The sequence below is a fragment of the Chiloscyllium punctatum genome, chromosome 39 (genome assembly GCF_047496795.1).
Source record: "Chiloscyllium punctatum isolate Juve2018m chromosome 39, sChiPun1.3, whole genome shotgun sequence".
In the NCBI taxonomy this organism is placed as follows: Eukaryota; Metazoa; Chordata; class Chondrichthyes; order Orectolobiformes; family Hemiscylliidae; genus Chiloscyllium; species Chiloscyllium punctatum.
Window position 1 is genome coordinate 16,762,980 of NC_092777.1, and position 13,463 is coordinate 16,776,442.

The following is a 13,463-nucleotide window of genomic DNA, read 5'->3' on the forward strand; positions in this document are numbered from 1 at the left end:
CAGCTTCCGACACTCCAGAGAAAACAGCCCCAGCCTGTACATCCTCTCCCTATAGCTCAATCGTACAGCACATTTTACATTTCCTGCCTGCGATTCATTGCTCGCCTGTGAAATTTTGTAAGATAAGAGGCTGAATTAATCCAAAACCTATCAGGCTCCTCTCTCCCCAGATTTCTGTACCTCCCTTCAAATATCATCCCCCTTTCTGAAAAATAAAGTGCAGCTCTCTTGACCTCAACTATTCCCTTCTATTCAGAACAATTTTATGTAAAGGTATTGACCCCATCTCTCTTCTCCCTCACCCATTCAATAGGTTAAATTACTGATTTCAACCAATGTCCCCATCAGAATACTTCCTCATTCAAATCCCATGAATAAGTATTATTAAATCTCATCTTGAATTTCTCTGCCCAGGTGGAAATAATCTCCATATTTCTTCATAATTTTACTTCTCATCGAAAATCAGTTTGGTGAATCTTGGTTCAAAAACATTAACATTCTTTCTAAACTGAAGCACCTAGTAGTTGTAATTTAGATTTCTACATAAAATTAAAGTGTTTTAATTGAGTCAAATGTCCATTGCACCGGGGACAGTTTACTGATATGACTGAAGTATATTAATTTAGTTCCATTGTTAAAAAAGCTTATTTGTTCTGCCTTCATGGACTTGCATCATGTTTTCTCAGTACTGCCATCCATATAACGGACTCTGTTTTCGTTTGTTTTGTTTTAACTGCTTTTCTCCCTCATTGGCAGGATACTTTACGAGACTGTAACCAGGAGGGCACCTGTTATAACACAGTGGTGTCCCCAATCTACTTTGTCTCGTTTGTACTGACAGCTCAGTTTGTGCTGGTGAATGTAGTCATCGCAGTGCTGATGAAACACCTGGAAGAGAGTAACAAAGAGGCGAAGGAGGAAGCTGAACTTGAAGCAGAGCTGGAACTCGAATTAAAAATGTTGAATACTGTACAAGGGAATGTGGACGGTGTGACATGGGGAGGTGGTGAAGGTGGCGATGCAGGTGACAGCCCTGGGAGTCCATCTGAGTCACTCCAAATCAAGATGGATTCGCCATTTTCTTTAGAGCCACCATTGGTAAGATACAGTATATTAGTTTGAATACTTCTCATCCATAGATCTTTAATGGAAATTGTTTACACCGTACAGAATTTCTAATCGCCAAAGTACACAGTAGAATGCATACAAAAGAACAGTGCACCAAAGAGTCAATAAGATCCTGAAGGGACCTGACAATGTGGATTCTGAGAAGATCTTTTCCTTTGCTGGAGAGACTAGATCTAGGGAACATAGCTGAAAAATATAAGGGGTTTCACTTTTCAGACAGTTGTTATGTTGCGGTATTCCCTACCCCAGAAAACATTGGAGTCTGGGTCATTGAAGTTATTCAGGGATAAGTTGGAGAGATTGTTGATAGACAAGGAAGTCAGGTATTTCAAATGACAAACAAGAAAATGGAGCTGAGACCAAACCATGATCCCATCAAATAGCAGAGCAAGCTTTCAGGGTCAAAAGGCAGCCTCCTGCTCCTATGTCAGTCTGATGAGTCAGTTCATAGTCAAAGGTCCCTTTCATAATTCACTATTTTAGTCCTAGACATTCAGTGCTTTGCTCATTATTGATATCTTCATTGTTTTCTATTTTAAGAAGACATCCAGAAGTCAGAGTCTTATTTTTATATCGCTTTTCATGACTTCAGGATGGCCCCCACCCCAAAAAAGTGTTTTACAGTCAGAGTAGTACTTGAAAAGTGTAGTCATTGTTTTGATGCAGGGAAGTATACTGCAAAGCAAGGTCTCGAATGCAACAATGAAATAGATAACTAGATAAGCTGTTTTAGATCGAGGGATCCATGTTGATCAGGAGAAATCCCCTTTTCATGTTGAATGGTCCTATAAGATATTTTACATCCATCCAAGAGAGTAGATGGGGCCTCAGGTTAACATTTCATCCAAAAGATAATTAGGTTAACATAACATATCATGCAGCAGTTTTTTTTGCACTGCCCTATGGTTATTATACAGAACCTCTAGGATCCTCTGAAGTTATCATGGAGGGAATTTTATTTAAGCTGTTGAATGGATTTGGATCGAGTGGGGTGATTAAAGTCTTAAAAATCAGATTCCCAGATCAAACCTATCTCCAACATGCCAACTTCTGGCTTTAACTGAGGTGGAATGGTGAGCAGATGACCAAACGGCTGTGAGAAGGGGAGTTGGTATTTCAGTATGACAGTGATACCACACTTCTTACTATTATCCAACTCTAACTCTGGACAGAGCCTCAGGAAACATGGCATCTACATCCAGATGAGCACTTAACAGGTCCAGGAGGTGCTGGCCTTTACCCTTACTTCCTGGATCAAATGGGCTGGCTTGAGGACCCCCTGTAATCCCACAAGGTCTCCAACCCTCCACTCTGAGGATTACAATCCAGAATCAAAGGGGAGAAGTTACCTGGTGGTAACTTAACAGATCAACAGCAGACTCCTGCAAGGAGTTCATTTGTGGTTGACAAAGAAGGGCTTCTAATCCTAGATCAATAAGCATGTTTTAACGAGTGATCAGAATCAATGTTAGATAAAATAGGAAAAGCTTATTTATCGTCAAAATACAAGGCTGAAATGCTGAGATTGAAAATTATGGTAAGTAACAAAAGAAGACAAGGAGAATAAAGCTAAATCCACTTGCAGATGGTATCATGCTCAATAGAAATTTTTTGTGTGCATCAAGAAAGGACAAATTTAGATATGACAATAGTAGAACATAAGGACAAAACTGTGTGGGTAGAATGAAAACAGATGTATTTCTACATATTCCAATCTGCCAAGCTTATATTCACTGTAAAATTTGACAGTATGAATTGCAGATAGAAATACAATATAAGCAGGCAAATGTTGAGGGTGTGATTTAGGAACGCTGATCTAAAAATCATTAGAAACTAGAGTGCAGGCTCAAAGTGACTTTAAAAAGTGAAAGAGATACAAGAGTTTAAGAATTAAAAGTAGTGGTATGCTATACAATCATATGGAACCTTGGTCAGAAAAGATTTTGAAACATAGGAACAGAAAATAGGAGCAGGAGTAGAGTGTTCAATCCTTTCATGACTGATCATCCAACTCAGTGGCCTGTTCCTGGTTTTTTTCCCCATATTCTTTGAATCTTTCAGCTCTAAAAACTATCTGACTCTGCTATGGAGGTGCCAGTGTTTGACTGGGGTGGATAAAGTGTGAAGTCACATGACACCAGATAATAGTCTAACAGGTTTATTTGAAACCACAGGCTTTCAGAGCACTGACACTTCAGGTCACCCGACAAAGGAGCAGCGCTCCGAAAGCTTGTGATTTCAAATAAACCTGTTGGACTATAATTTGGTGTCATGTGACTTCTTACTATATCTAACTCCTTCTTGAAAACATTTAATGTTTTGGCCTCAATGGCTTTCTGTGGCCAAGAATTTCACAGACTCACTGCACACTGGTTGAAGACATTTTCTCCTCATCTCAGTCCTAAATGGCCTACCCTTTATCGTTAGATGGTGACCCCTGGTTCTGGATTCCCCAGTCATTGGGAACGTATTTTCCCTGTCTAGCCCCATTAGACTTTTATAGGTTTCTATGACACCTTCATTCTTCTAAACACCAGCAAACATGGTCTTAACTGATCTGGTCTGTCTTCATACATCCCTCCTGCCAAAAGAACATAAGAACTAGAAGCAGGAGTAAGCCATCTGGCCCGTCCTGATGACGCTCATTCCTGATGAAGGGCTTTTGCCCGAAACTTCGATTTTCCTGCTTTTCGATGCTGCTGTGCATTTCCAGCAGCACACTAATCTTGACATCTGGCCCATCGAGCCTGCTCCACCATTCAATAAGATCATGGCTGACCTTTGTGTGGACTCAGCTCCAGTTACCCACCCACTCACCTTAACCCTTAATTTCTTTACTGTTCAAAAATCCATCTATCTTTACCTTAAAAACATTCAACAAAGTAGCCTCAACTGCTTCACTGGGCAGGGCATTCCACAGATTCACAACCCTTTGGGTGAAGAAGATTCTCTTTAACTCAGTCCTAAATCTGCTCCCCCTTATTTTGAGGCTATGCCCCCTAGTTCTAGTTTCACCCATCAGTGGAAACAACCTCCCTGCTTCTATCTTATCTACTCCCTTCATAATTTTATATGCTTTTATAAGATCCCCCCTCATTTTTCTAAAATTCCAATGAGTATAGTCCAAGTCTACTCAATGTCTCCTCATAAGAAAACCTTTTCAATTCCGAAGTCAACTTAGTGAACCTCCTTTGCACCCCCTGTAACGCTCTCTCAGGTAATGGGACCAAAACTATACACAATACTCCAAATGTGGTCGTATCAGCACCTATACAGCTGCAGCATAACCTTCCTTGCAATAAAGGACGATATTCCATTTGCCTTAATTACCTGCTGCACCTGTGAACCAACTTATTGTGATTCATGCACAAGGACACCCAGGTGCCTTTGCACAGCGGCCTGCTGCAATTTTTCACCATTTAAATAATAGTCAATTTTGCTATTATTCCTATTATACCAAAATGGATGACCTCACATTTATCAACATTGTACTCCATCTGCTAGACCTTTGCCCACGCACTTAACCTACCTGTATCTCTCTGCAGACTTCCAGTGTCCTCTGCACGCCACCCATTTTAGTGTCATCCCCGAACTCTAAATCATCTGTGTAAATTGTAAACAATCCCAGCATTCAGACTAGTGTTTTGTGCATTGTTTTGGCTATCTCACTTCAAGAAGGATCTGTTTGATTTGGAGGTCTTTGGGACTCCCAAGAATTATGCATTGGATGTGGAGGCTCTGAGCTATGATATGAGACTGGATTTGGATTCTATCCCAAGAAATAAAGGAACAATCTGATTTGGCGACTTAAAACAATGAAGAGAGTTTAACAATGTGCATCAATTCTTCATCTATCAGCTTCTGAAGCAGTTCATTTGAGAACCTCTGTTGAAGCTTTATTGATTTAGTTTTAACTGACTTGTCTCTGACTGTAAGGTTGTGTCCTCTTGTTCTGGATTTTCAATGTAAAATTAGTGGATTCAAAGTCAGATCTGTGGCCCCGTGTCTTCTGGAGATTGTTTCCTTTTTCAATCAGCACCATTTTTCAGGATGTAGCCAGTGGTCCCCAATAGAACAAAGTCTGACTAGCAGACTTTCTTTACTGGCTCCCTGCTAGCTGCTCCCCACAAATGATGTATGCTTCCTTTTAAAATTCATGTTGTCACTCCCAACTCAAAAATCACCTACCCTGCTCTTGTAGCTTACTGCCACATCTCTAAAGCCTCCTCCTCTCCAATATTCATAGAGGTGTTGGTTCTTTTCAAATCCCTGTGTAACCTTTCCACAGTTTCATGTTTTGGATCACTCCAACCAGATTTCTACCACCCTCGTCAGTCATAAATGGCATCCTATATGACTGATTCCATAGTGCACCATCCCTCCTCCTTCTCTCTCTTTGACTATGACACAATCTTTCCACATTATCCTCAAACTCTGCATGGTGGAGCACACTTCTCTCCTGCAAAACCTCTCTGTTGATCAACTCAGTTTGTTGGTCTTGTTTGCTTACATTTTTACGAAGCCAATCATAGCCAAAGGAGTGGTTTCTCTAACAAACTATGTGACATTATCCCCAAGGATCTAACCCTCACCTCTATGCTGTCATTTAGTGATATTGCTATTAGGTATGAGATTAGCTTCCACATTTTTATAGAATCCCTACAGTGGGAAAGAGACCATTCAGCCCATTGAGTCTGCACAGACCCTCCAAACGACATCCCACCTAAACCAAATCTTCCATCCTATCCCTGCATTTACCATGGTCAATCCACCTAACCTGCACATCTTTGGACTGTAGGAGGAAACCCACACAGACGTAGGGAGAACGCGCAAACTCCACACAGACATTCTGCTGAAGCTGGAATTAAACCTGTGCCCCTGGCAGCAGTGCTCACCATTGTGCCACCATGCTGCCCACAAAGTATGCTGATAGCATCCATCTCTACTTGTCCATCCTTTCTCTCAGCCCTTTCACCACCTCTATATTGACTGTCAGAAATCCAATCTTTATTGAGCTTCAGTCTCATGCACATAAACGTTGGGATAACCTCAGCTCTTGTCACAAACTTAGTATGTATTCTTTGCCAGTGATTACATTCCCTCCCTTTCTTACTGTCTCAGGTTCAACCAGATTATTTGAAACCTCAGAATCTTACTTGACCAAGAGGTCAGCTCCCTTTCCCATGTCCTCCTCATCACAATTTCATCTCCTGTCCATTCTTAATATATCTGCCACTGACTTCCTCTTTGATATTTTTGTCACATTCAGACTCCAGGAATTTCCCAGACAGCTTCTCATCCTCCTCAAAGTGTCCTATAAATGCCAACTCAGCAAAGCCCTGTTGCTAAATTCTATTTCACATCAAATCCGTCTCACCATTCGACACCGCCCCTTGTTACAAACAGACCCAGGGTGTCCTTCCTTAATGTTTTGTGATTCCAGGCGGGATACCCTAAACTTAAACTCCCAGTTTAAGCAAAATAAAGCAAATTTTGTATTACGTTCAGCCTCATGTTTTTTAATGGAGTTATAGAATCATACAGTACAGAAATAGACCCTTCAGTCATCCATGCTGTCCAAGTTTCCCAAACTAAACTAGTCCTATTTTCATGCGTTTGGCCCATACCCCTCTAAACATAGAGTCATAGAATCATTGAGTTGTACAGCACAGAAACAGACACTTCAGTCTAACTTGTCCATGCCGACCTGATATCCTAAATTAATCTAGTCCCATTTGCCAGCTTTTGGCCCATATTCCTCTAAATGCTCCCTGTTCATATACCCATCCAGATGCCTTTTAAATGTTATAATTGTACCAACCTCCACCACTTCCTCTGGAAGTTCATTTCATACACACACCACTCTCTGCGTGAAAAGGTTGCCCCTCAGGTCAACCTTTGGGTGGTAGGTATAGGACAGATGTTAGGGGTAGGTTCTTCACTCAGCGAGTCGTGAGTTCATGGAATGCCCTTCCAGTAGCAGTGGTGGACTCTCCCTCTTTATGGGCATTTAAACGGGCATTGGATAGGTATATGGAGGATAGTGGGCTAGTGTAGGTTAGGTAGGCTTGGATCGGTGCAACATCGAGGGCCAAAGGGCCTGTACTGCGCTGTATTTTTCTATGTTTTTTCTATGTTCTATGTCCCTTTTTTATCTTTCCCCCCTCACCCTAAATCTATGCCCTCTGGTTTTAGACTCTTCTTCGTTGGGGAAAAGACCTTAACTATTCACACTATGCATGGCCCACATGATTTTATAAACCTCTATAACGTCATTCCTCAGCCTCAAACACCACAGAGAAAGTAGACCCAGCCTATTCAGCCTCTCCCTACAGCTCAAGCCCTCCAACACTGGCCACATCCTTGTAAATCTTTCTGAACCCTTTCAAGTTTAACAACATCTTTCCTATAGAATTGAACACAGTATTCCAAAAGTGGCCTCACCAATGTCCTGTACATTCGCAGCATGATCTCCCAACTCCTATACTCAATGCTCTGACCAATAAAGGAAAGCATACTAAATGCTTTCTTCACTATCCTATTTACCTGCAACTCTACTTTCAAGGAGCTATGGACCTGCACTCCAATGTTCCTTTATTCAGCAACACTCTCCAGGACCTTACCATTAAGTGCATAAGACCTGACTGATTTGCCTTTCCAAAATGCAGCCCTTCTCATTTATTTAAATTAAGCTCCATCTAATATTCCCCCACCCAATCGCCCATCTGATCAAGGTCCCATTGTCCTCTGAGGCAACTTCCTTCTCTGTCCACTACACCACCAATTTTGCAGATTTATTAACCATACCTCCAATATTCACATCCAAGTCATTTATATAGATGACAAAAAGCAGTGGACCCAGTGCCAATCTCTGTGGCACACCACTGGTCCTAGGCCTCCTGACCGAGAAGCAACCCTCCACCACTCTCTGTCTCCATCTAGCCAAACCTTTCCTATTCATGTATCTGTCCAAATGTCTTTTAAATGTTGTAACTGTAGCTGCACCTATCATTTCCTCTGGCAGTTCGAACCACCCTCCCTTTTAAATCTTTCTCCTCTCACCTTAAAAACATGCCCTCTAGTTTTGAATTCCCCAGCCCCAGGGAAAAGACCTTTGCTATTCATCTTATCTATGCCCTTCATGATTTTATAAACCTCTATATGGTCACCCCTCAATGTCCTACGCTCCAGCCTAACCAATCACTCCCTATAAATCAAAGCCTCCAGCACCATCTACATCCTGGTAAATCTTTTCTGAGCTCTCTCCAATTTAATAATGAACTTTCTGCAGCAAGGCAACCAAAATACAGTACTGCAAAAGTGACCTCACCGATGTCCTGTACAACCTCAACATGACTTCCCAATTGCTATTTGGTTTGGGTTGATTTGATTTATTGTCACATGTATCTAAGTACAATGAAAAGCTTTGTTTGCAAGCAGTACAGGCAGATAAGAGTAAACAAGGACATATAGATCATAGATTGAAAAAAGACTTGGACAGAGTAAGGTACACACCACACAGGACATGCACTAGGCAAGATCATGTTAACAAGATCAGCATTATTTGAAATTAGAGTGTCCGTTCATCAGTCTAATGGTCCATGGTCAATACTCAATGGTCTGAGCAATGAAGGCAAGCATGCCATTAATCTTCTTAACCATGAACTGCTGCAGTCCCAGATTGCCATTAGGGAGGGAGTTCTAGGATTTTGACCCAGCAACACTGAAGGAACAGTGAGGTATTTCCATGTCAGGGTGGTGAGTGGCTTGGAGGGGAACTTGAAGGTGCCCTTGTCCTTCTAGATGGAAGTGGTTGTGGGTTTGGAAAGTGATTGTCAATGGTATTGGGCCTCAGAGCATAAAAATCCACAATGTCCCAAAATGATTCATTCGGAATGAAGAAAATTAATCCTCCTGCAGAAAGATTTATGTATTCATTATCACCATTCAAACTGCAAGTTCCCTTTCTTTAAATTCATGCTGTTCAGACTGTTGTAATGCACCTTCGGGGCAAATGGGACTTGAACCTTCTGGTCTAGAAATAGTGATAATATCAGTGTACCACAAGATCCTCTTGCCCATGAAAACATAAAAAGACACAGCAGCAGTAGGCTGTTCAGCCCCTCAAACTTGCCCTGCCACTCTATAAAATCATGGCCGATCTGCACCAGGCCTCAACGTCCCCTTTTGTGCCAGCTCATCACAGCCCTCCTCAATATTTCCAAATCTATCTACTTCTTCTTTAAACACTTTAAGTAAGCTCGCCTCCACAACACTCTAGGCTAGAAAATTCCAGACATTCTCTCACCTCTGGGAGAGGAAATTCCTTCACGTCTCAGTTGTAAATCAGTGCCCCCTTATTCTGTAACTATGTCCCCTAGTTTGACATTCTCCCACTGACGGAAACATCTTCTCAACATTCACCCTGTCAGGCCCCCTCAGAATCTTCTTTGTTTTAATAAGATCACCACTCATTCTTCTAAACTATAATGAGTAAAGGCTAAAGTTGTTTAGCCGTTCTTGATAAGTCAACCTCTTCATCCCAAGAATTAGCCTAGTGAGTCTCTTATGAATAGCCTCCAAAGCAAGTACATCCTTTCTTAAATACAGTTAGAATAAGACTTCCCTAGTTTTAAACTCCCATTCCCAAGTGGTCCTATTTACCCTGTAATAATTTGCTGCACTAGTTTGCTAACTTCTTGTGGTTCATGCAAAAGAACACCCAGATCTATCTGTGCTGCATACTTGTAGTAGCCCCAATACTATGAGCTTCTATCTTTTGCAATAACCTTCTAATGTGTCACCTTATCAAATGCATTCTAGAAATCCAAATGTACTACATACCCGTTCCTGTTTGTCATATCCTCAAAGAACTCCAGCAAATTTGTCAAATTCGATTTCCCTTTTCAATCCATTCAATCATGGCTGATAAGTTTCTCAACCCCAATCTCTCACTTTCACCCCATAACCCTTGATCCCCTTGATACTCAAGAATGTATCTCTCTCAGTCTTAAATGTACTCAGTGACCTAGCCTCCACAACTTCCATAGGTTCGCCACTCTCTGGTTGAAGACGTTTCTTTTAAACGGTCTTTACTCTAAGGCTGTACCCTCCGGTCCTAGTCTCTCCTACTAATGGAAATATCTTCCCAATTTCCACTCTGTCTAGTCCATTCAGTATTCTGTATGTTTCAATTAGATCCTCCTGCATCCTTCTAAACTCCATCGAGTATAAACCCAGAGTCCTCAAACATTCCTCATATGTTAAGCTTTTCACTCCTTGGACCATTCTCGTGAACCTCCTCTAAACACACTCCAGGGCCAGTACATCCCTCCTGAGATATGGGGCCTAAAACTGAGCACAATACTCTAAATGTGTTCTGACCAGAGCCTTATAGAGCCTCAGAAATACATGTCTGTTTTTATATTCAAGTTCTGTCAAAATAAATGCCATTATTGCGTTTGTCTTCTTAACTACTAACTCAATCTGTAAGTTTACCTTGAGAAAATCCTAGGCTAGAACTCCCAAGTCTCTTTGCATTTCAGACTTCTGAATTTTCTCCCCATTTAGAAAATGGTCCACGCCTCTATTCTTCCTACCAAAGTGTATGACATCACACTTTCCCACGTAATACTCCATCTGCCACTTCTTTTCCTACTCTCCTAACCTGCCCAAATCCTTCTGCAGCCTCCCTGCTTCCTCAATGCTACCTGTCCCTCTACCTATCTTTGTATAGTCTGCAAACTTAGCCAGAATGCCCTCAGTTCCTTCATCTAGATCATTAATGTATGAAGTGAAAAGTTGTGATCCCAATACTGAGCCTTGTGGAACACCACTTGTCACTGGCTGCCATCCTGAGAAGGACTCTTTGATCCCCACTCTCTGCTTTCTGTCAGCCAGCTAAGCTTCTGTCCGTGCTAGTACATTGCCTCTCAGGCCGTGGGCCCTTACTCAGTAGCCTCCTGTGTGCCCCCTTGTCAAAGGCCTTCTTGAAGTCCAGATAGATAACATCCATTGGCTCTCCTTGGTCTAACCTGGCAGATTTGTCAGGCATGACCTCTCCTTGATGAAACCATGCTGACTTTGCCCTATTTTACCATACAATTCCAAGTATTCAGAAATCTTATTCTTCACAATGGACGCTAAACTTTTCTGAAAAACAGATGTTAGGCTAACTGGCCTATAGGTCCCTGCTCTCTGTTTCCCTCCCCTTCCCAATTAAATGTTGGTCAAAATTTAACAAAAATAGACAAAGGACCTCCTGACAACAACAACACTCTACATGCAGACCCCACCCTTAGGCTGATCTGAGTGACCAATAGCTGCAGCGGTCCCAGCAGCACCACTATCTCAGTAGAAAGCATTGCTGGTACTGCAGGCACCTTCTAAATGGAAGATCCTCTCCTGCTGACCTCTGTAAATGAAACATCACCTGCCTACTCCTGCTCGCCTGCCCACACCAGTGTGTTCTGATATAAGCAGTATATTATCAGGGCAAGTTGAACTGTAATAGGTTTGATTGACCCTTTTTATTTAGATATGTTGTGCAGGCTGAGCCCACCCAGGCACCCCTGAGCATGTGAGCTCAGGATGAATGGGAAGATGGTGGACTGGGCATATCAGCCTATTTTATATGCTGTCCTCCTGCCAAAAAAGCCAGCTGAAGCACCTAATATCCAGCCCAGTATTTCTGAAAGAGTTAAAGAGGCCACAACAATAACAGTCTGCTGTCCAAGTTTGGCTCCCAATATTATTCAATCAAAGGTTGATTTGCCAACTCCACAGTTAGATGTATCCCTGGAGGATTCATCAAATGATCTCCCATCAGTAATGGCGCCTTGCCCATTCTCCCCTGCTTGTTGCCCAACTAATCTGTTCCCAAAAACACCAACTATTCCCACAGCACAATACCCTCCTTTAACCAGAATGAACCAAGCACATTGATTTGTCAAACAGCCAATATGCCCAGCTAATAATTGAAAGGGCTGGAAGGAAATAGAAAATAAAAGCCTATAATATGTTTAATCTGCAAATTGTCTCCTAATCTTGCTGGTAGGAACATCCCAGAAATTAATTCTTGGGGAATCCAGGACAGGTCTGAAATGTTTGCAATCCCAGGATTGAAGTATAATCAATTTGTACCTCACTGACTCCTTCCTAAACATGTGTGTGAAGGAGACCAAAATTCTTGGATTCCAACCCTCTTTTACATTAATCTGATATGATTGTATGCTACAGGAATGGTTATGGTAATGAGGTATTTGTGAACACACAGAAATTAATTTTTAAATCATTAGATTGAGAAATCATTGTTTAAGTAATGAGAACTGTGAACAAATTTAGAATTAGAGTTAGATTTAATGTCACATGTACTCAAGTACAAGGATACAGGAATACAATGAAAAATGTACAGTGTCATTGGCACCATTTTAGGTACAAAGATACCTCGGTGCAAAATTTTAGGTATAACTTAGAAAAATGATCAAATAAAGTTAAAAGATCAGCACTATAATCCTTATAAAGCTCGGTGCAAAGATACGGAGGTACAAATTCGCACTGCCTTAACTCTCCATCACTGATTGGAGGTAAGTAGAGGGAACAAAAAGAAGAAAAAGAAAAGAAACAAAAAGGAAAAAGAAGAAAAGAAACAGACGGAGTGGATAAGTTCCAGTTTAGGAGCCTATTCTGCCATTAAATAGAATTTAATCCCAATCTGTGTCAGACCTGTGGTGTGAATCAGATAATTATTTAATACCACATGCCATCAAAAATAAATATCTGTAAGTATCATATCTTCATAACAACATCCTGCATCCCTAATGAGAGCATCCATTCTTTACAATGTACACCTTCAGAACGCAATTAATCCGGTTGTTTTCCAATGTTGTACACCAACACTTTCACCGTTACTAAGTGTGAATTTTGTTTAATGATGTGTTCTTTTTCCTTTCCATCCCCTATCCATCTTGTAATGTATTGATGCAATCCTTCCCCATCCACCATTCCCTTCCTTGGTTAACCCCTCCATTCTTTTTGCCCTCCTTTCCCACGTGCCTTGTGTACACAGGACAAGCAATTTTTCGACAACGTGTCTCTGCTGATCCAAGGTTCACTGGAAGGAGAGTTAACCCTCATGGACAACCTCTCAGGTTCTGTCTGCCACAACTACGCCATCTCCCAGCAAAACAAATGCTGTGCTGAGAAACAGGTTAATAATTCTAGCTTCTCTACCAAAGTCCCTTGTTCAGATCGGGAACCTAAGAATGGCTCAAAAGACTAAGGCTAAATGAGGCAAAGGGAATCCATTGACGAGGATACAACAGGTGCTTTGCAAA

The 13,463-nt window shown here is 41.5% G+C and overlaps 1 protein-coding gene across 3 annotated transcripts in view; it reads left to right on the forward strand.

The window, feature by feature from the left end:
- Nucleotides 1-13,463, forward strand: part of cacna1g (calcium channel, voltage-dependent, T type, alpha 1G subunit) — a 303,314-nt gene that overhangs the window by 254,525 nt on the left and 35,326 nt on the right. For all 3 annotated transcript variants that reach the window (XM_072558229.1, XM_072558230.1, XM_072558231.1), the window contains 2 exons: nucleotides 757-1,098; nucleotides 13,196-13,336. In XM_072558229.1, coding sequence (XP_072414330.1) covers nucleotides 757-1,098; nucleotides 13,196-13,336 — 483 coding nt within the window. The remainder of the gene's footprint in view (nucleotides 1-756; nucleotides 1,099-13,195; nucleotides 13,337-13,463) is intronic.